General features: G+C 33.3%; 1 protein-coding gene across 1 annotated transcript in view; it reads right to left on the reverse strand.

The window, feature by feature from the left end:
• LOC132722427 (uncharacterized) overlaps positions 1 to 13,933 on the reverse strand; it is a 29,210-nt gene extending 15,277 nt beyond the window's left edge. Inside the window, exons 1-7 of the mRNA XM_060706935.1 lie at positions 13,823 to 13,933; positions 8,098 to 8,133; positions 6,737 to 6,854; positions 6,102 to 6,217; positions 5,174 to 5,370; positions 4,117 to 4,346; positions 2,938 to 3,011 (exon numbers count right to left, since the gene is read on the reverse strand). Of these exons, the coding sequence (XP_060562918.1) occupies positions 2,938 to 3,011; positions 4,117 to 4,346; positions 5,174 to 5,370; positions 6,102 to 6,217; positions 6,737 to 6,854; positions 8,098 to 8,133; positions 13,823 to 13,924 (873 nt within the window). The 5' untranslated portion in view covers positions 13,925 to 13,933. The remainder of the gene's footprint in view (positions 1 to 2,937; positions 3,012 to 4,116; positions 4,347 to 5,173; positions 5,371 to 6,101; positions 6,218 to 6,736; positions 6,855 to 8,097; positions 8,134 to 13,822) is intronic.
• Between the last annotated feature and the right edge of the window lie 7,596 nt (positions 13,934 to 21,529).

A 21,529-nucleotide genomic window follows, 5' to 3' on the forward strand; every position in this document is an offset into this window, starting at 1 on the left:
AGAATAGCTAGCTCGAGGGTGACTGTTTACGGCGGTAACGAGGCTCTGCCGAGTTTCCGCCAAACAGTTACCCGAGAGCTAGATATTCCCGTCTGTACTGACAGCCAGTGTTTGATTCTTTTTCTTGCATATTACATATAAATTACTTTTAGAACAGAAATTACGAAAACTGATATTCTCATTACATACTTTTTTCTTATAGTAGCGTATGAACTTACAACTTCATTCATAACTGTAAAATGACGTCATCAGAGTTTTCTAGCACCAGTGTAAACGGTAGATAACCCTGTCTGATATGCAAGAATATATGAATCTTACACCGGCTGCCGGTACAGACCGGAATATCTAGCTCGAGGGTGACTGTTTACGGCGGTAACGAGGCTCTGCCGAGTTACCGCTAAACAGTTACCCGAGAGCTAGATATTCCCGTCTGCACCGACAGCCGGTGTTTGATTCTTTTTCTTGCATATTACATATCAATTATTTTCAGAACAGAAATTACGAAGACTGATATTTTCATTACGCACTTTTTTCTTATAGTAGCGTATGAACTTACAACTTCATTCATAATGGTTAAGTGACGTCATCCTAAGAACGCAATTCATTCATAAAAGGCGCGCAGCAATGACGTCATTTAAAGCACGCGACTTGTCTTACATGGGGGGTGTAAGACAGGGTTTTCTAGCACCGCCACAACCGTAGATAATGTTGTCTGATATGCAAGAAATATGCTGGATATAAGCCTATACAAAACAAAGCAAGTAGACAAAAATCTAGAACAGTAGAGTTTTCTTAAGAGCAACGAATCCTATTTTAAAATACTTGAAGTAAACAAGAAAAGAAAGTAGAACAACACATCAAAACAAGAGGGCCATAATGGCCCTGAGGTCGCTCACCTGTATATAGGCCCCTGGAGCGGGGCCAGTTTAAACCCCAGGGCTTTTATTTGAACAAACTTGGAAGACACCCATTAGAAGATGTTTCATGATGTTAAGTTTTTACTACACACATATAATGAAAAACAATGACCTTCCCACCCCCCACCAGGGCCAATTTTAATCCAAAGGCTTTTATTTGAACAAACTTGGTAGACACCCATAAGATGTTTCATGCTGAACATCTAAGCTCTAGCTCATTGGGTTTTTTAAAAGAACATTTTTTTAAGTTTTTACTATACACATATAGTTAAATACAATGACACCCTGGGGCGGGACCAATTTTGACCCCAGGGCTTTTATTTGAACAAACTTGGTAGACATCCATTAGAAGATGTTTCATGCTTAATATCTTAGCTCTAGCTCTTTGGGTTCTTTAAAAGAAGATTTTTTTAAGTTTTTACTATATGCATATAGGGAAAATCAATGACCCCCTGGGGCGGGGCTAATTTTGACCCCAGGGCTTTTATTTGAACAAACTTGGTAGACACCCATTAGAAGATGTTTCATGCTAAATATCTTAGCTCTAGCTCTTTGGGTTCTTTAAAAGAAATTTTTTTAAGTTTTTACTATATGCATATAGGGAAAATCAATGACCCCCTGGGGCGGGGCTAATTTTGACCCCAGGGCTTTTATTTGAACAAACTTAGTAGACACCCATTAGAAGATGTTTCATGCTAAATATCTTAGCTCTAGCTGTTTGGGTTCTTTAAAAGATAATTTTTTAAAGTTTTTACTATATGCATATAGGGAAAATCAATGACCCCTTGGGGCGGGTCAATTTTGACCCCAGGCGTTTTTATTTGAACAAACTTGGTAGACACTGATTAGAAGATGTTTCATGCTAAATATCTTAGCTCTACTTTTTTGGGTTCTTTAAAAATAATTTTTTTTAAGTTTTTACTATATGCATAAAGGGAAAATCAATGACCCCCCAGGGGCGGGGCCAATTTTGACCCCAGGGCTTTAATTTGAACAATCTTGGTAGACATCCATTAGAAGATGTTTCATGCCAAATATCTAAGCTCTAGCTCTTTGGGTTTTTTAGAAGAAGATTTTTTAAGTTTTTACTATATGCATATAGGGAAAATCAAAGACCCCCTGGGGCGGGGCCAATTTTGACCCCAGGGCTTTTATTTGAACAATCTTGGTAGACATCCATTAGAAGATGTTTCATGCTTAATATCTTAGCTCTAGCTCTTTGGGTACTTTAAAAGAAGATTTTTTTAAGTTTTTACTATATGCATATAGGGAAAATCAATTACCCCCTGGGGCGGGGCCAATTTTGACCCCAGGGATTTTATTTGAACAATCTTGGTAGACACTCACTAGAAGATGTTTCATGCCAAATATCTAAGCTCTAGCTCTTTGGGTTTTCTAGAAGAAGATGTTTAAAGTTTTTTCTTTTGGTTGCCATGGCAACCAGAGTTCTGCATGGAATGGAATTCTTTGAACAACTTTGTTAAGGCTTCACACAAGGAACATCCCTGTGAAGTTTCATTATGATCTGGCTTATGGTTTCAGAGGAGATGTCGTTTGAAAAGTGTGAACGGACAACGTACGACGGACGACGGACGAAGAGTGATCCTAATAGCTCACCCTGAGCATATGCTCAGGTGAGCTAAAAACCAGAGTATGTTTCAGACACTTTATTTATTGACTGATTTCGGTCAAACAATGATCTTCATCTTGTTAATACAATGTCAATATGAAAATTCAGTAATAGGCTACACAAAAGCGGTAATTTAATATCATGCGACTTAGTCAAACATTACTATTTTTAGAATAAACTTGGAAGTTTGCCAAGGAGTACTGGAACTTTGCCAAAATATATAAATTACATAGCGATGGAGGAAGACCTCAGGTGCCCTTCTGAGCCTAATTTCAGACACAAACGGGCACCTGAGTAGAACCCACTGACGTTCTGTAAGCTAGCTGGATAGCTGCCTCACATGAAAGAATCTAAAGTCCCTTGTGGGAATCATAACAAAGATATTTTTACCTGTAATCCTGTATCATCACCAACATCCTCTATTTCTTTAGACACAGGTAGTGTAGGACCATCTGTTTCTAACTCTGTAAATTATTAAATCAATGCTAAATATCATTTTTTCTCAGCAAATTTAAGTTCCATTACCTCTTCCATTTTCAACTTCTGTCAGATTTATTTTATAGATTAAGATATTTCTTAACTATGACATGCTTGTAAAACATCTTATATGTAATATCAACATCAAAGATTATTGGTTTCCTAGCAGTTTCCGTCCCCTAGCAGTTTTCTGGCCGTTTATCATTTTCGTCCAGTAGAGTCTATTTTTACCAGTAAGGCATCCACATTACTTCATCAATCAGAGAGACATTTGTTTTCTATGCTCAACAGCATTTAAAATAGTACACCGATTTATATGTTTTGAAGTTTTGTCTGTTATTTAAAGTTACATAAGAAAACTTGCGACTTTCAAAAATAAGCAACACCTGGGGAATTCTAGTTTAAACATCCATGCGCAATAACTAAGACCCCATTTTAGGTAAATCAATATTTTGGAAACTATTTTTGCAGACGACACGGAAAAGGTTGGGAAGTTCTGTTTGTCTGATAAGACCATCTTAACATTGCTTTATGGTACTGAATTATATTCAAAATAAAAAAGGTCCGGAAAACTGCTATGAATTTTTTAATAAAAGTGAAAAAAGGTGTTACATTTCAGGCCTATATTCAAATTAAAAAGTAAAATGAAAGTGCAACATTAAACACATGGCAATGCTGGACAGGTACCTAACTTTGTCCTGTTAAAGTTTTGTACCCCTCCGTAGACTGATTTTTATTTTATTTGTAAAAAAAGTGTGATTTGTGACCGGAAACTGCTAGGAAACCAGTACTGTCCAAAATTAAAATCTATGCTTAGTCAAAAAGCAGAAGGTAGCTTTCATTCTTTTTAACTCCAGTATAACAATAAAAATACAATAACATTTTTGTAAGTTAATTTGAGATCCCATTTTTGTAACTCTAAGGTTAAAAATAAGTTGTTTTAAAATGAAAAAAAAAATAATTAACAGGAACTTAAAAATTGGATTGAAGCCTTGTTGTACCTATTTACTTAAAACAACAAATTTAACTAAAGGAAAAAAAGAATTGTTTTGTCAAATAATTATTTTTCAACTGGAGCAAAAATTACTTTACCATTACAGGTATTCACTGCCTCCATAATCCAACTTTTACTAGTCCGTAATGTCCCCTGTCCACTTTTATCTTTCTCTGTCAGTGGGTCAAAGAATGCTAAATCTGATTCAGGGAGGGGTGTTCCTAGCGTGGAATCAACATCAGTATCTTCATCGTAAGAGTTAAGGCTGATATTGTCTGGTACTTGAGGGAAATTCCACACACCTTCAAGTACAGGTTCTGTCTTACCACTGTGTAATATAGAGAAGTAAAAGAAATTGTCACAAAAACTAGGATTTCTGCTTATATAATAATATAATAATTATGAAAAAAGCTACAAGTCTGCTAAAAAAAAGGATCAAATTATTGGTTGAAGTCTGCAGCAATTGGGTATACCAACACATCAAATATCTAAATTATTTGCCAGTTAATAAAATAATAAAATACTTAATGAGAAACAGTTATCAAGAGTGACAGATAGGGACAGATGGACAAAATGACAACGTAAATCCTCCTTTTATATCATACACAAGTAGGCACTTTTTATGGGCGAGTTAGTTACCTTTACCACATAAGTGGAATCTGTGCCCAGTATGTTAGATACTAGAACAAGACTAAGCTTGTAAAGTTGCTATCTATTCCCTTCAACAGTTTTGGAGATATCAACTTACCAGAAAGTGTGATGTCTACACACGGATGAGCACAATAGCTCTCCTTTTTCCTTGAATAGTTAAGCTAAAAACAGCCCAATATATAATAAGTCTGCCTCACCTTTTATTATCAATGAACATAACCAAAATAGTATGCAGAATATTTATAGAAATGTCTGCGGAAAACCAAATTATTGTTATTATGAAGCAATATAATAAAACTGAAAACATAAACGACAAAATGTCAAGTTATTTTGATTTTTGCCAGCACACTTAACCATTTTCTTGAATGGGCATAATTTCTCTTACCACCACTGTGACCCAGTCAATGTCTGAATTTTATAGCTTACTATTTCAATCAATATCATGTCTATTTGATATCCAGAAGATCTAATGTTAATCTTATATATTCATAAAATTAATCTTACTTTTTCTGGTTATTATCATTATTATCTGATGACGGAACCGGCACACTGGAACTGGTTTCGGCAGGGTCTTTGGCTTTTACAATGACATCAGACTTGACAGGTTCTGGCTTTATCACAGGGTCTGGACCCGCACCCAGTATGTCCAGCCTAGATGGCTTCAACACTTTACCTGATGTACCCTCAACTACCCTGCCACCCTGTAATGTAAAGTACCTTCTCAGAATCAAAACATAATAACAGGTCATTAAAATATGACTTAAAAAAAATAATCTGATGCCACTATGATAGTTTTACGTAACATAAACCTGAAATGACCATGAAAGGCACATGGTTCAAGCAATGACCTTCCAAGCAAGCTGGAAGTGGGCTTTCTTTGATGGAAAAATTCATAGATGCAGTAAAACATGTGCTAACCTTGGAAATGAATATCATTCTTTGAAGAAACGGCATATCTCAGCATAGAAGCCTTCTGTATATAAAGACCCTATTTAGTCTGTCCAAAGGCTTGACTTTGTTCACAGGTTCAACTGTATCAGTATTCTATTTCACAACAGTAAACAGAAATAGATAAAAAAGAGCTACCGTAACTTTCTCAACTTGGTCACCTTATAATATATGACACTCACAAAATGTGACAAGTTTCTTGCAATAAAATAATTGAAATAATGTTAGCAAAACATTTTTTTTGCAAGTAACATGAAGAAAACTATATTTTCCAGAATTTCTTCTCCTACTTTTCTCTATATACAACAAAATCTGCACCTGCTCTTATTCTGTAACCATGGCAAAATGGCTATCAATAGAAAAGTAGGGGCAAAAAAAAAAAACCTTTAATTTTCATATTTTCATTGCACTTGAAGGATCATCTTTTCCCAGATTTTGAGCTCAGACTAAAAAAAATTTAAAAAAATAAACGAGAACTTCAAACCTCTAAGAACTTGATGAATATCTGAGATCTATATAAATAGGTCTGTCTACCAATGAAATTCAGTAATTCCAGAGCACTTGAACATCTCTCTTCAATCACCTGTTCATCAAAACGTCCTGACAAACAAAATTAACCATGTCAATAAAATATATATTGTATCCATATTGTCTCATTTTCTTTTAAAGTCATTCTTATAATTTATTCTATACCTGTTAAGGTTATTTCATCTGACCAATCACCAAGCTTCTAAACAGTCATGTGATCAGACATTTAAGCTGTGAATCGATCTTCAGACACTATTCAACTAACTATACAATTTATAAAACACAATTAATTCTTTTTTTGTAAATATTAATTATAGAAACAATAAAAAAAACTTATTTCAGATACTATGTAGTTTTGGAAGATATATGGTTTAAAGAAAATGTGAAAAACATTGGACACATTGCCATCATGAAAGATCACCTCTGAGAACTGTGCATAGGACTAGTGAGCAAAAAATGAACTTTAACCTGTAAAATAAACTTGTAACAATTTATTGCGTACAAATTATTTGTTTTTTTTTAAAATACTTGTCAAATAATTCTATAATGAAATGAGATGAAAAATTTATAGACATTAAAGTGAACACTTACCAAAAAGCTTAGGTTTTGCAAATGTAGGAAATTCTTCTCTCCTGTGAAGTGATTTATGTAGATTGAACATTGCCTTGTAAAGATGTTTAAAGTCATTGTACCTTTTCCATACCACAATCTGTACAATAAAAAAACATATAATGATTGTTGAGGCCAGAGATGACATATTTTGATGTAGAACTGATGTATTTGCATTTAAATCTAACTTGTGTCTATAGATAAATTATGCTCAAATTTGATATTTTCAAATATCAATAATTTCAACACAGTTGCTATGTTATTGTTACTTTTTGTAAAAGAAACATGTATGTTTTAAGTACATACCCAGTAAATATGTTGCTTTAAATCTGTACACACTATAGGTAAATGCAGTATGAATACACAGTGTCTTTAAAAATTAAATAACTTAAATATCTTAGCTTGAATTGCAGCTTCCCATACATAATACATGTATGTGCATTATCTTATTCAAATTAGACATATTCCGTAAGAATTTCTTAGATTTCAATAAGTTTGGCAAAAAAAATTTTTTCTTAAAGATGAGCATATTATAGTTATCATTAAACTGAAATCAGCATTTCCATTTACCATGACAAAAGTTTACCTGTTAACTATTAAATTAGACATATGAGCCGTGTCATGACAAAACCAACATAATGGGTTTGCGACCAGCATGGATCCAGACCAGCCTGCGCATCCGCGCAGTCTGATCAGGATCCATGCTGTTCGCTTATCAACTCTATTACAAGTAGAGAAACTGATAGCGAACGCATGGATCCTGATCAGACTGCGCGGATGCGCAGGCTGGTCTGGATCCATGCTGGTCGCAAACCCATTATGTTGGTTTTGTCGTGACACGGCTCATATGTATGTTTGGATTAAAGGAACTCCACTGAGGTCAAAACTCATAAAAACTGTAAAATTTGATATGAAAAAGATAATTAAGAAACATACTCAGAATTATGGGAAATTGTTATTTGTGCTTATCGAAGCATGATTTGAGTGTGTAGCGTTGGAAATCTTTTTCAATTTCACAATTAGAATTGTTATTCTGGAAAAATGAAGAAAAAAACTTTATGTTTTAATATTTTACACACAAGTTATTGGTCTAGATCTACATCAAATGGAGCATTAATCTTGAAAAATTATTTCCAGTGCCATCATGTCAAAAAACCTTAGTGGAGTCCCTTTAACTGCAGACCTGCCCATCAACAACCTATAACACTCTTTCTAAACACTGCAAGTTTGACCATGTAAAATGATATGGAATCCTTTCAAATATCATCCTCTTTACAATCAAAACAAAAATTTAATGTTTAGGGGAAAAAAAAAACACAAAAAGAAAACACAACTAAACCAACCTCTGTAAGACTTTCAGGTGCATTGACTGGAAAAACCTGTAAAAGAAACAAAACTATTAATAATTATGATTTAACAATAAACAGACACCAACATTTATATTACATGTTTTTATTGTATATTCTAGTGATGCAGATGCTTCAACAATATTCAGTTGCAACTCAATGAAATATTATAATTAATTTAGCATTTACTGATCTAAAAAAGCAGAATATTATGTTTCCGATTTCACAAAATTTTTAATTTCAGGTATTTTATAACAATATGACATTTTTTTATATCAAATATAATGATATAGAGGATATTTGTTTAGTTCAGTGTAAGATCGGAATATATTTCACCGAGTGAGCACCAAAATGTATATTTCACAAGTGGCGCAGCCACGAGTGAAATATGAACTTTTGGTGTTCACAAGGTGAAATATATTTCGATCTTACACTAAACTAAACAAATTTTCTTTTTATTATATGCAAAGAAACGTTTTAAAAAGACATTAAACCTAATACTGAATGAAAAGCGCGCCAAATAATAATACAACGTGACATCATTTACGACGTCACGTCATTAAGTTGGTACCCAGGTCTGTGCACCCTGGTATTTCACTCTAACAACGTAAGGGGCTTAAATTCAAAACAGTGAAATTATCAAAGTGGTAATTTCACTGTTTCAAACAGTGAAATTACCAGTTTTATATCACGGATATATTTCTATAAATCACCAAAAAGCATGTAATAAATTTGAATATTCAACCATGTCTGATGGTTATTTTAAAAGGTAATGACACTACATAGTGATACTACATAATTATACATAGTAAACAGTTGATCAAGGTATATAATATAAAATTATACATGACAACTATTTTGAAAAGTCATTATCTATGAATACTGCAATTGATTTTGAGGAATTCAAGTACAATAACATGTACTAAAAATAATAAGGCTTTGTGACTGTGTAAGTTCCTTGTACATAAAAATATGTTGACAATTACCAAGTTAAAGGGCACGATTTCAGGAAATTTTGGTACATATCATCAGTCCAATAAAGGCTATTTCCCCTAGCCAAAAATAGGTATATTTTCCCCTAAAACTGTCAGTATACAAGTGAGCCGTGTCATGACAAAACCAACATAATGGGTTTGCGACCAGCATGGATCCAGACCAGCCTGCGCATCCGCGCAGTCTGATCAGGATCCATGCTGTTCGCTATCAGTTTCTTTACTTGTTATAGGGTCTGTAAGCGAACAGCATGGATCCTGATCAGACTGCGCGGATGCGCAGGCTGGTCTGGATCCATGCTGGTCGCAAACGCATTATGTTGGTTTTGTCATGACGCGGCTCAAGTAAAAAATATTTGTATTGATCATGGTTATGATGTTTCCTTTGTTCATAATGTCTTATCTTACTGTGTGTATAGGGTAACAATTTATAAAATACTAAAAAGAAATGTTATTTAAAATTCACACCTGTTAAGCCCTTAGCCCCATGATAATATGGGGAAATCAAAAGCCGGGACCGCGAAGCCCGGCTATAGACTACACATGTATATTTAAAAGAAAATCAAATAAAAATTAAAGATCCTGTATGTTTTGTGATTGATATTGTTACTGTGTGTATACCACACTTGCACAAAATTATATATGTATATAATTATGCAAATAAAACAATTTTCAAACATCGAAGATTATGTAAAATGTGTACTGCAAATATTTTGTGCACATTATATTTAATCAATAAATTATATGCATTCATTTCTTATTGGAAAATTTGACTTAGAATTTATAGAAAATAAATGTCTAATTACCTCCCTTTATTTACATGAAATGTTAAATTCGGTTATCTCTTTATAAATAATGCTTATTGAAACTTACGATATTGACAAATCTTAATTTGAGCATCATACTTATGAAATAAAACCTTGAAAAAAATGTGTTACAGGATCTAGATAAATATATAGAATTCTATACCTATCAATGAAATTTTCAGTCTCAATTTTAGACAGGCGCAGCCATTTTCAATGTAACTCTATGACAACTGGTGGGGTATTCTGATAACTAAAAATCGCAACTTTTCTGATTAATAATAATCGTCGAGTATTCCAAGTAAAAACAGAAGCGGTGCAAGAAATACTGAATGACACCTTTAAAACGGATCAATGAACTATTGGTTTTTAAACAACTTCCCCGTCCATAGGCTTTGCTTAATTTCATATTATCAGGAAACAGGTTTTGGTTGTGGGCTGTATGGCTAAGTGACCTAAGTCCTCTCTTATTTATATCCAATTAAAAATTCATGAAATCTAATCTCTCTAAACATATACAGATATAGATTTCAAATGTATGCAAAATCAGTGAAGCATAAACAATTATCAAAGCAAAAGAATGAAACATTGTTTAGTATTAAGCTGGGCGAATTGTCACACGTCACTAAAGTAGGGCTGTCATTGATAGAAATTTTTGTATCGAATGGTAAATATCGATGATACATCGATATATCGAACCAAATTTTTGATATGCAAACACACTGGAATAAATGATTAAAAATGTCTCTTTTTGTTTGTTATGCATGGTTTATATAAAATATACAACAAAACCAGATGAAACTGAGTTCTCTTGTTATTTAATCCCGAAAAAAATTTACGACTAAGAATTATTTAATTTCATAGCTCGAGGGAACTGAACTCACCACAGACATGAACCAATGCTTTCTGTCAATATGTCATTATGTGACCTTAAATGCCTCTGTATGGCATAAGTATATGGCAAACTTTACAAAATACTTTCGACTCCAAATTTTTCCCATACATTGCTCTTTTTTTATTTTAACCCTTTGAAACGAACTCGGCAATTTATGGCGTAGCCGCCATGTTGCTGTGCAAATTATATAGGCTGCTTATTATTAATTATTAACATTGTCGTCTACAAATTAAAGTGGACTCGATTACCGTAAAGCACACTAAATTTCATAAACTACACATACCGCACAACAAATCAAGCGTTTACTGCTAGAATCTTCAATTTCTAAATTTGGTAATTTTTGACCTGACGTCATTAGATTGACGCATGCCCTAACAATCGAATGTAAACATGAATGGCTGGATGCTATTTTGACAAACTTGTAAGGATTTTAATTTGAAATATTTGTATATTTTATTCATTGCTATTTGACACTTTTATTTGAATGATTGAATCGATATTCAAAATTTGCATCAATATCGAGTCGACGATACATCAATATCGCGATTTAGATGACAGCCCTACACTAAAGTGGGGTAAGTGGTAATGGGGATGAATCATCATTGGGGCAAATCAATATAATAACATTATGAATACGATCTTGATATCATTTAGCGTTGAAAGGCTTACGCCTGCATGAAGACTTTTACAAATATAGAAAAATAATAGCAAGCTTGAAGGGCTGGCCCAAGGGCCTGCTTGCAAAGCGATCTTTATAGTAATGCAAGTACCTACTAGATCTTGATAGTTTTGAAAACTTTCGTTGGAAGTGGGAAATTGACACAACTCAAATTTTCGCTTTACAAGATAACGATAAAAGCTGAGGTAATCTGATTGAAAACGGATGCGTAGACTGGTGTCCTGTGCACTTCTATAGGAACCATAATACGGGGAAGTCAAAGTCTTTGGCTTGCCCGGCTATAGACTACACGTGTATATTAAGAAGAAAATCAAATAAAAAACAATTAAAAAATATTATATAGAATTCTATATCTATCAGTTGAATTTTCAGTGTCAGTTCTAGTTTGGTGCCGCCATTTACAATGTAACTCAATGATAAAAACAGTGTATTCCGATAACGGAACAAATCTCAATTTTTCGGATTAATAATAAACGTTGTGTGTTCCGAGTGAAAACTGAAGCGATGCATAAAATACTGAATGACACCTTTAAAACGGAAAACAAGAGCAATCAGTGATCACATGTGTCGCCTCATTATTGCCAATTTCATGTTGGGACAAATTTTGTGACAGACGGACAGACAGAGGGACAGTGCACAACTAGACTTGGTACTGATCATTCCTGTAAAGTTTGGATAAAATTGCACCAGTAGTTTATGAGGAGTAGTCCGGACAAGCTTTTGCGTATCTGGCAACACACAGAAAAAAACACCTTTTTATTAAAGGGCCATAACTCAACCAAAAATCATTCAACTGGAAAACCCGTGTAATATGCGCAAGGACTTGAGCTACAGATCAATCCTGTAAAGTTTCATTGAAATTGCATTAGTGGTATAAGAGAAGTAGTCTGGACAAACTTTAAAAATAACTAGAAATGTATCCATAGGACACGGGTGCACCCACCGCGCCACTGTTTTGTCAATCTTTTTACTAAGCCAAGGGAAATAACTCTACACATACTGGAAAAATCCACAAGCGAAACCCCAGGTGCAAATCTAAATATGCTGAGCAACCTGCCCATAAGGTTTAATGACTCTTTGTCAAATCCTTTTTGAGTAACTTGTGACACAAGTTGAAAATTGCAAAAAAATTTCTAAGTCAAGGGCAATCACTCTAAAAATACTAAATAAATCCAGACAAAAATACCTGGTGCACAACTGCACATGCTGATCAATATTCCTGTAAAGTTTCATGACTCTAGGTCAAATACTTTTTGAGTTACGTGGGACACAAGTTGTAAATTGCAAAATTTTACTAAGTCAAGGGCAATAACTCTGAAAATACTAAAAATATCCAGACGAAAATACCCAGGTGCACAACTACACATGCTGATCAACATTCCTGTAAATTTTCATGACTCTAGGTCAAATACTTTTTGAGTTACGTGCGACACAAAAGTGAATGGACGGACGGAAGGACGGACGGACGGACAAGGGTAAATCTAAATGCCCACCACTAAAGGGGGGGCACAAAAATTATTAAAGGGCCATAACTCTGACAAAAATCATTGAACCGGAAAATGCTGACAATATGCACAACTAGACTTGGTACTAATCATTCCTGTAAAGTTTGGATGAAATTGCACCAGTAGTTTATGAGGAGTAGTCCGGACAAGCTTTTGTGTATCTGGCAACACATAGAAAAAAAACACCTTTTTATCAAAGGGCCATAACTCGGCCAAAAATCATTCAACCGGAAAACCTGTACAATATGCGCAAGGACTTGAGCTACAGATCAATCCTGTAAAGTAGTCCGGACAAACTTTAAAATTAAAAATTATCAAAGGGCCATAACTCTGACAAAAATCATTGAACCGGAAAATGCTGACAATATGCACAACTAGATTTGGTACTGATCATTCCTGTAAAGTTTGGATGAAATTGCACCAGTAGTTTATGAGGAGTAGTCCGGACAAGTTTTGTGACGGACTGACAGACGACGTAGAGGCGACACAAAAATGAAAGGAATTTTTAACGACTTCCTCTTTTCATAGGCTTGCCTTATTTGATATTAGGACAGAAACCAGAATAAACAGAAGCAGTGTATAAAATACCGAATGACGGTGACGATTTTAAAACGGAAAATGTAAATAAAAATGAACGATCATTTCATACTACGGTAAAAGTAAATCGAGCCCGCTTTTAGTCTTTGCCTTTTTCATATTAACAAAGATATGGTCTTTTCTAGCTTTGAAATATGATTCTGTGAAACTTTTGACAGTTTTGACGTTTCCAATTTTAATTTTGATTCGTGTTACAAATGTAGCCATCCAAAACACATCTAAACTGAAGCAAGATCGTAATGTAAATATACCTTGGCTGTTACTTTATAAACTGTGAAACCTTTCGGGTGATTAGTTGGGTCAGTAACTTCAAAATACCAAATTTTCTCCTGCAAAGAGGAGGAAGCAGCCATTTTGCTGCGTTTGATTTCTAGAAAATGAACTATCCGATTTCGAATAATTAATCGAACTTATATTTACGACTGTCAGACGATTCACTCGGACCAAGACATTTCATAATGATTACCGTTTTTAAAGACGAAATGCAGTTTAAATCTAGACAATTCATTTCCACTTTTACAATTGTATTGACGTTTTACTGATAGTTTTATTATTTTAAAAGTTAAAAAAAAACTGTAATTCATGCAGTTGTTAATTTGTTTTTACGTTATATTATACTGATTAGAATAATTATTCTTGTAAAACTGAGTGAGTGAATGATCTTGAATTTTGCGCACAAATTATTGGTCCAGACCTTCATCGAACAACATCAAAACCCTTTCACTTGTGTGCTTTCTTGAATGGTATCAGTTCAAGAAAAAAGAAAATGTTCTTTTTATCTTTCTTTTTCAATATATATGTGTACTATATACATAGTGAAAATATTGTTTAAAGGTTTGCAATAATATAAATTATAAGAACTTATCTTAGTCAAAATTACATGAACACTGATAGTACAGACAAAAAATTTGAAAAAGCTGTTATTTTGAATTAATGATTTAAGTTACAATTACAGTAAAAGTTATAATTAATGGAACCATTACTGTGTATATTACTGAATATAACCGGTAGTTAGACGAAACAACTCTCACCCTTTTTCATATAAAAGTATTATTCAAGGAAAGGTTTAGGTTAAAACAGACTGACAGATATAACTTCGATCAATTTTCTGAGACATAATTGTATTTATGCCAGGGTGGTTTATTCTGTAGTGTACGTCCCTGGTTATGTGTATAGAGCGTGAAATACTATAAAATCTTTCTCTCTTTATGGACAGTAAAAGGATTAAGTAACCTTTAATCCATCAAAACAGCGTCAAGTATCCCATTTTACAAATATTTAACCAACAAATTCTATAGCAGCTCTTGAACATAAACGCACTGACAGTGACGTCCTGAAGTATTTTTCCGCTGACTGTGCATAGCATAAACATATCAAAGTAAAAAAAAGGGACAACATATAATGCGTAAATTGAAGACCGTAATTAAATCTTTAGAAATTTTTTACATTGAATTCATAAGACCAAATTTGGAATATAGTTATGTACTTATTGCAATTGTACCCAGTGCGAGCTAGAACATTCTCGATATGATTAAAAACAAGTGCCCATATATTTCAGCAGGAGCAACTAAACTAACTTTAAAATGAAATTAATTGAGAATCATTATTGGAAGAAGATACGAACTCAAACTCGTTATGTTCTACAATCAAAACACCCAAATATCTATCGTAATTTATACCATGATCAATCTTGAAAAAAAACTAGGGAAACTCTGCAATATTAGAAGAATACACTTAAGGACTACTCTATACCACAATTCTTTCTTATCGTCAGTTATTCATGAATGGAACCTCTTACCAGTTAATATATATAAAAAAGTTAACATTTAGATCTTTCTTGAATAAGGAGATGACTTTGACACGGTAGGGAATCACGTGACTTTTACGGTTACGCGTACAGACAATATGGCGGCCTAAAAACCTCGCTTCACATGTGTTTTTCAGGTAATGCTTTATTATATCCCTTTTACTTACATACGAGACCTGTTGCAGCCTACGCGGAATAAAGAATTGTTGCCGCCTATACCTTATTTTCCACCCCTGTGCTCATAGCTTTTACAAACACTCAAAAATTCAACAGAAATTTTCAATGTGGACAATTATTTTTCGGGTAACATTCACGCAAAATTTGTATTTTTTATGAATTTGATTAAACTACGTCGAGTTAGCAAAGAGAAAATGTTCATAGAATTTCTTTATTTGAAAATGTAAATATTAGGCATGTTAAATGTTGACTGGTCATTTTCTATTCCATTACACGAGAGAAAAATGATTTGGGTAACTCCCACGCGTACTTTTATTGTTGATAACTCCCACGCAATATTTTATGTGCAAGCAATATCTATGCAGGTTATAGCCTAGATATTGATTGAAAAAAATCATGATTGATGCATTTAGCATCAAACTTTCATAGAATTTTGAATAATATTAAAAATACCGCCAATAGGTCCTTGATAGAATTAACCCAGCAGGCACATCAACGTTGAACAACGTTGAAGTATGGTCAGATTTCAACGTTGAAATAACGTTGGATTTATGTTCGAATTTGAAAGTTTAAAAAACGTTGAAGTTCAACGTTGGCACAACGTTGAAGTTTCAATGTCATTTCAACATACTTTAATTCTAATATAAAGCAAAGTACTGTAACAGAGTTTAACAAAAAAAATCAAGACACTATTAAATACTTCAGCTATTTTATTTCAAAAATACAGTTCAAGTGTAGCTTAAATTCTAACGATTTAAGAAGTCCTTTTAGTTTAACAATTAAGCTACAATCTGTTCCAATCTACCACTAGTACTTCTTCTAGAGCTCTCTGTGTATGTCTTAAGTGTTTCATGATGGTGTTTGAATACTTCTACTGCTTCTGCAAGTAAAATAAGAAGTTACTAGTTAAAATTGACTTGGTCAATCTCAAATTATATATACATGTATAATTAATCAACTTAGTGATTTGTTTTATCTTAAAATGCTTATCTCTCAGATTTACATAATAAAAAAGCATAGAAATTAAGATACAGCTGAAGTTCCAAATTGACAGTAAATTATGTACAAAAAACAACAAAAACTTTTTAAAAAGAAGCTATTTAAGTCTGACCTATGATTGGTAAGAAAAACTGCTCCATCAGTTACGTCAGCATTTTCCCAAGAACAGTCCTTTCCATGTTAAATTTATGGTATACAAGCTACAACTGTAATACTCTAAATTTCAGCCAGGACCAGGATCTAGAATATAAAATAGATTTATTATTCCCTATAAATTCACGGCAATAAACTTTAAAATTTAACACTCATCTTTGTTATTTAACCTCAAACAGTTTAATCAATATTTGTTGTTTTGATAATGCAATGGATATAATGTACTTTTCAAACTAATTCACACTTAATTTTACTATCACTAAGATATAAAATTAATACAGTTTAATTGACGAATCGTCTTGGGGCGTAAATTATATGGGCCGAACATCACTTCATCTGCTTATAGGTTACAATAATATGATAAATAAATTTCAAAAAGGCATGGCTTGTAAAATCATAAATTGCCAAGGACATCAATAATTTCGCGTAAGGCCTACCAAACCCAAATCATTCAATTAGGTCGCGTTTTTGATACAAAAGTCTAAAATATTAGAAGGAGGTTTTGTATTTCTGTTTTTATTAGTATAATTACAGTTGTCATTTTTCATAGTTTGCAGATATGGAAGGTTCCATCTCGGATATTGTTTGTGATAAATGTGGGAAACATTTCATTCACGGATAGGTCTCAAATATTGGCCACATGAACAGTCTACACGGCACAGAACTTTATAAATGTTGTGGTAAAACATTTTATAGCCCAGCAAATCGGAAACGTTACGGGTTTTACTGTTGATATTAAGATGACATTCAAACATAACTCTAGATTTTATTACCTAGTTTGTAAAATAAAAGACCAGGCGCGTAGCTAGCCTATAAAGAATGTGGATTCAAAATAATCAAGGGGGTCAGGGGGCATGCCCCCTGAAAATTTTGAAATAAATGGTGCAATTTGGTGCGTTTTGGGGTCTCCGGAGAGCTTTCTTGACCAACGAAAATCCATTTATTTTAGCATAAAAATGGAGATGAATAGCTTTACTTTCGTTTATTTCAACTAGTCTACATTTCACAGCAAGTCTAACTTGCGGCCTTTGCTGGCCGCAAACTCGTTAATGATAATATCAATATCTATTTCCATGTGTCTGTAGGCGTGCAACAGGGCTAGTCCAGACATCATGAATTCACTGATTCAGGTTGGTTAGTTCAAAATGTTGTCAGTCTCGCTAGAATCGGTTCACAGACATGGTCAAACATGTCATTACTCAACAAACAGACCGAAACAAATAAACACTAGGCATACATAGTAACATTTTAGTTATAATCACCTCTTTTCTATCGCTGATTCTGCTGATGACTTCTTTAAGAACTCGATGTAAATATTTGTTTACATTTCGAAAATAAGGCGCGTGCAAACTTCCGACTTTGAAGAGCTGCAAAGGCCGACAACTTTTCAAAAAAATACTACGGTATGGTGTACGATTTAGGCTATATGATTTATAAAGTATTCAGTGTGGTAATTATCAGATCTGGCGAACGCGGCTGAATTTCAAACCACATTTTTTTTACTAAATTTTTTTTTGGTCAAAATAATGTGGATTCACCTGCGTACTCGCGTATAGGCAGCTACGCGCCTGAAGACCCATTCTAATATTCTTTAGTTTGTTTTCTTTTATGCTTTAGATTAAAAAAAAAAACACAACATAATAATGTTAAATACAGACACTAATTTGAAAAAAGTTGGTTATATAAAAGACTAAGTGATAAAATTATTTGGATGTCTTTGTCGCGAGGATCGCGAAATTATATGACATGCTTTCCAAAAATGTGTAATTTTCTCCGGTGACCTCATAATTTTGTTTTACTTAATGTTATGCTCCAGCATAACCTTTACACATTATTGTACATAATTATGTTCTCCGGCGAAGTTCTTTGTTATAATCCGGCGGAGTATTTTGTTATAAATCATGTTTCTTGATTTTCTCGTGATATTTGTTTTGGCGGGAATTATTTCATTGGTATATAAGTCAGATTTCAGTGTCACCAGACAGAGCTTCTCAGGATTTCAAGTTATTATGGATATTATTTAGGTTCAAAATTAATTTATATTGTGTTCTTTTGGCTTTAACATTATACAGTGTTAGCAAAATAAAAGTTTAGAAATTATAGTTCAGAGTTTGTGCTCTCTATTAAAGTCTTTCTTGTGATTGGAGTAAAATAAAGTGTAATTAAAGTATACTCCACCACAGTCTTTAAAATCTTAATATTACGAATAACAGTAAAATGCCATACCTGTCACGCTTCGATTTGCCACAACATTTACAAGGTCCTGTGCCGAGTAGTCAGTTAATGTGGTCATTAAGACAAATGTTTTCCACATTATCCACAAACAATATCCGAGCTGGAACTGTCCATATCTGCAAACTATGAAAAATGACAACTGTAATTGTACTTAAATTGAAATCGACCTCCTCCTTATATTTGAGACTTTTATTTTAATTTCTGCGATTAATTCATCTATATCGAAACTTCATTTAATATATTTACATGAGTATGTTCCGCTATCCATAGGGGCTTAATTCTATCCAGGACCTTTTGGCGGTATTTTTAATATTATTCAAAATTCTATGAACGTTAAGGCTAAATGCATCAATCATGATGTTGTTCAATCAATATCTAGGCTATAACCTGCATAGATATTGCTTGCACATAAAATATTGCGTGGGAGTTATCAACAATAAAAGTACGCGTGGGAGTTACCCAAATCATTTTTCTCTCATGTATTGGAATAGAAAATGACCAGTCAACATTTAACATGCCTAATATTTACATTTTCAAATAAAGAAATTTTATGAACATTTTCTCTTTGCTAACGCGACGTAGTTTAATCAAATTCATAAAAAATACAAATTTTGCGTGAATGTTACCCGAAAAATAAGTGTTCACATTGTTGAATTTTTGAGTGTTTGTAAAAGCTATGAGCACAGGGATGGACAATAAGGTATAGGTGGCAACAATTCTTTATTCCGCGTAGGCTGCAACAGGTCTCGCATGTAAGTTAAAGGGATATAATAAAGAATTACCTGAAAAACACATGTGAAGCGAGGTTTTTAGGCCGCCATATTGTCTGTACGCGTAACCGTAAAAGTCACGTGATTCCCTACCGTGTTTGACGCCTACATATTTCTATGTACGAGAAGAATTCGTAAAATGCAAATTATTCATGCACGTCCTCGTGCTAAATCACCATCTGTTTTCGAAAAATGTTTCCTTACACCATGTCTTTGTCACTGTGATGATGCTACACATCACTGCTTCTTCGATCGACAGTTGAGCGTACAATAACCTAAGCCTCATAATTATACTTCTTTAATGTGACCTAGCTCTTTCATATCAGGAAAACGCTAATATATTTACCCATGTACAAAACTATATATAGAACAAACCTACATGTACATATAGAACAAATAAAAACATTTTTGTTGAAAGTATACATAGTAGGACACTACAACCTTAATCTATCTTCTCTCTATTTTTTTTCTCCACTTTTCATCTTATTTTTTTGCTTATATATTAATATTTTGATATTTTTTTCTGTTCAAAACTGTAATTGCAATCTATCAATTTTAGCATTAAAACGATTATAATCACTCCTTATATCTTTTAAATCATTATTCCTATTTCAGACAAACCATATCGTCCGCCTGAGGAAAAAAAATGCTATATCTTGTTCACATCTTTTAAGACCATGTAAAAATTGCTTATAAAATATATACATGTGCACACTACTGGAATAAATATGTTTAAACTACGTACGTATTTAATGTAATACGAGTTTTACGCTTTCTATAAACAATTTGAAGATAATAATTATTAGTCTAGTGGGTCATGTTAAATTCAGTACTATTAAAGGTACATACCTGGACAATATGATAAGATAAGCAAAGGCCGATGAAACAACAACAACAAAAGCAGCATCAGCATCAACAACAACATCATCAATAACAATATAGAAAGTGGTATGATCAGAAAAAATTGACGCAATTTTCGGTCCCGATGTTAACTCTCTATGCTTCAGCTAGGTGAGCGATAAAAGTCCAATATTGCCCTCTTGTTTAAATATGTATATATTTAAAATCAGAAGTGATGAGATATTACTTGTTACATAATTATACTGTATATTATGAAACGTAATGGTTTAAAATCAGAAAAATAATATCAAAATACAAAAAAAGATAACATAAAAAATCAACTCAGCACTAAGATCCAACCAAGTAGCATTCTCTATCCAACAAAGGGTCCGTTTATTCAGGGCCTTTTAAATTGCAAGACCATAGTTCAACTCAATATTTGAACAGCTGTAAATGACTTTTCTTTATTTCTAACATCTTTTAAATCGCTTACCTGTAGTAAAATACCGACGTTTAGTGGATGAAAGTCTCTGATTTCCTGCAGAGCATGACTCTCGGCAACAAACTAAATATGCTCAGGATCTACCATTAAATACTCACAGTTAGTTGTCTAGTTTTTTAAAAATGTTTTTTGAAAGGTCAGCATATAGATTACTTAGGTTATTTCTGAGGTGACTTAGCATGCAAAACTAACAATTAAATATCTTATACAAAAAAGTGTTTGGAACTTCAGGGATATTAAACTTTCTAATCTACTTTCAGGACTTCTTTTTGAGTTCTAATATTTCACCTATACATATAAAATCATTTTCTCAATTTTATGACATATTTTTTTATGTTCATTTTATCTATGAATGTCGTGTTAGGATATATTTGAACGACCATGTTGCACATCACTCATTATGCAATAATCTTCATTAGGCCATATCAATATTATATAGCGTAGGTAAATCGTGCACGCCGCGAATCGTATTTGG

The sequence above is a fragment of the Ruditapes philippinarum genome, unplaced genomic scaffold, assembly GCF_026571515.1.
Source record: "Ruditapes philippinarum isolate M1 unplaced genomic scaffold, ASM2657151v2 ctg40_1_1_1_1, whole genome shotgun sequence".
In the NCBI taxonomy this organism is placed as follows: Eukaryota; Metazoa; Mollusca; class Bivalvia; order Venerida; family Veneridae; genus Ruditapes; species Ruditapes philippinarum.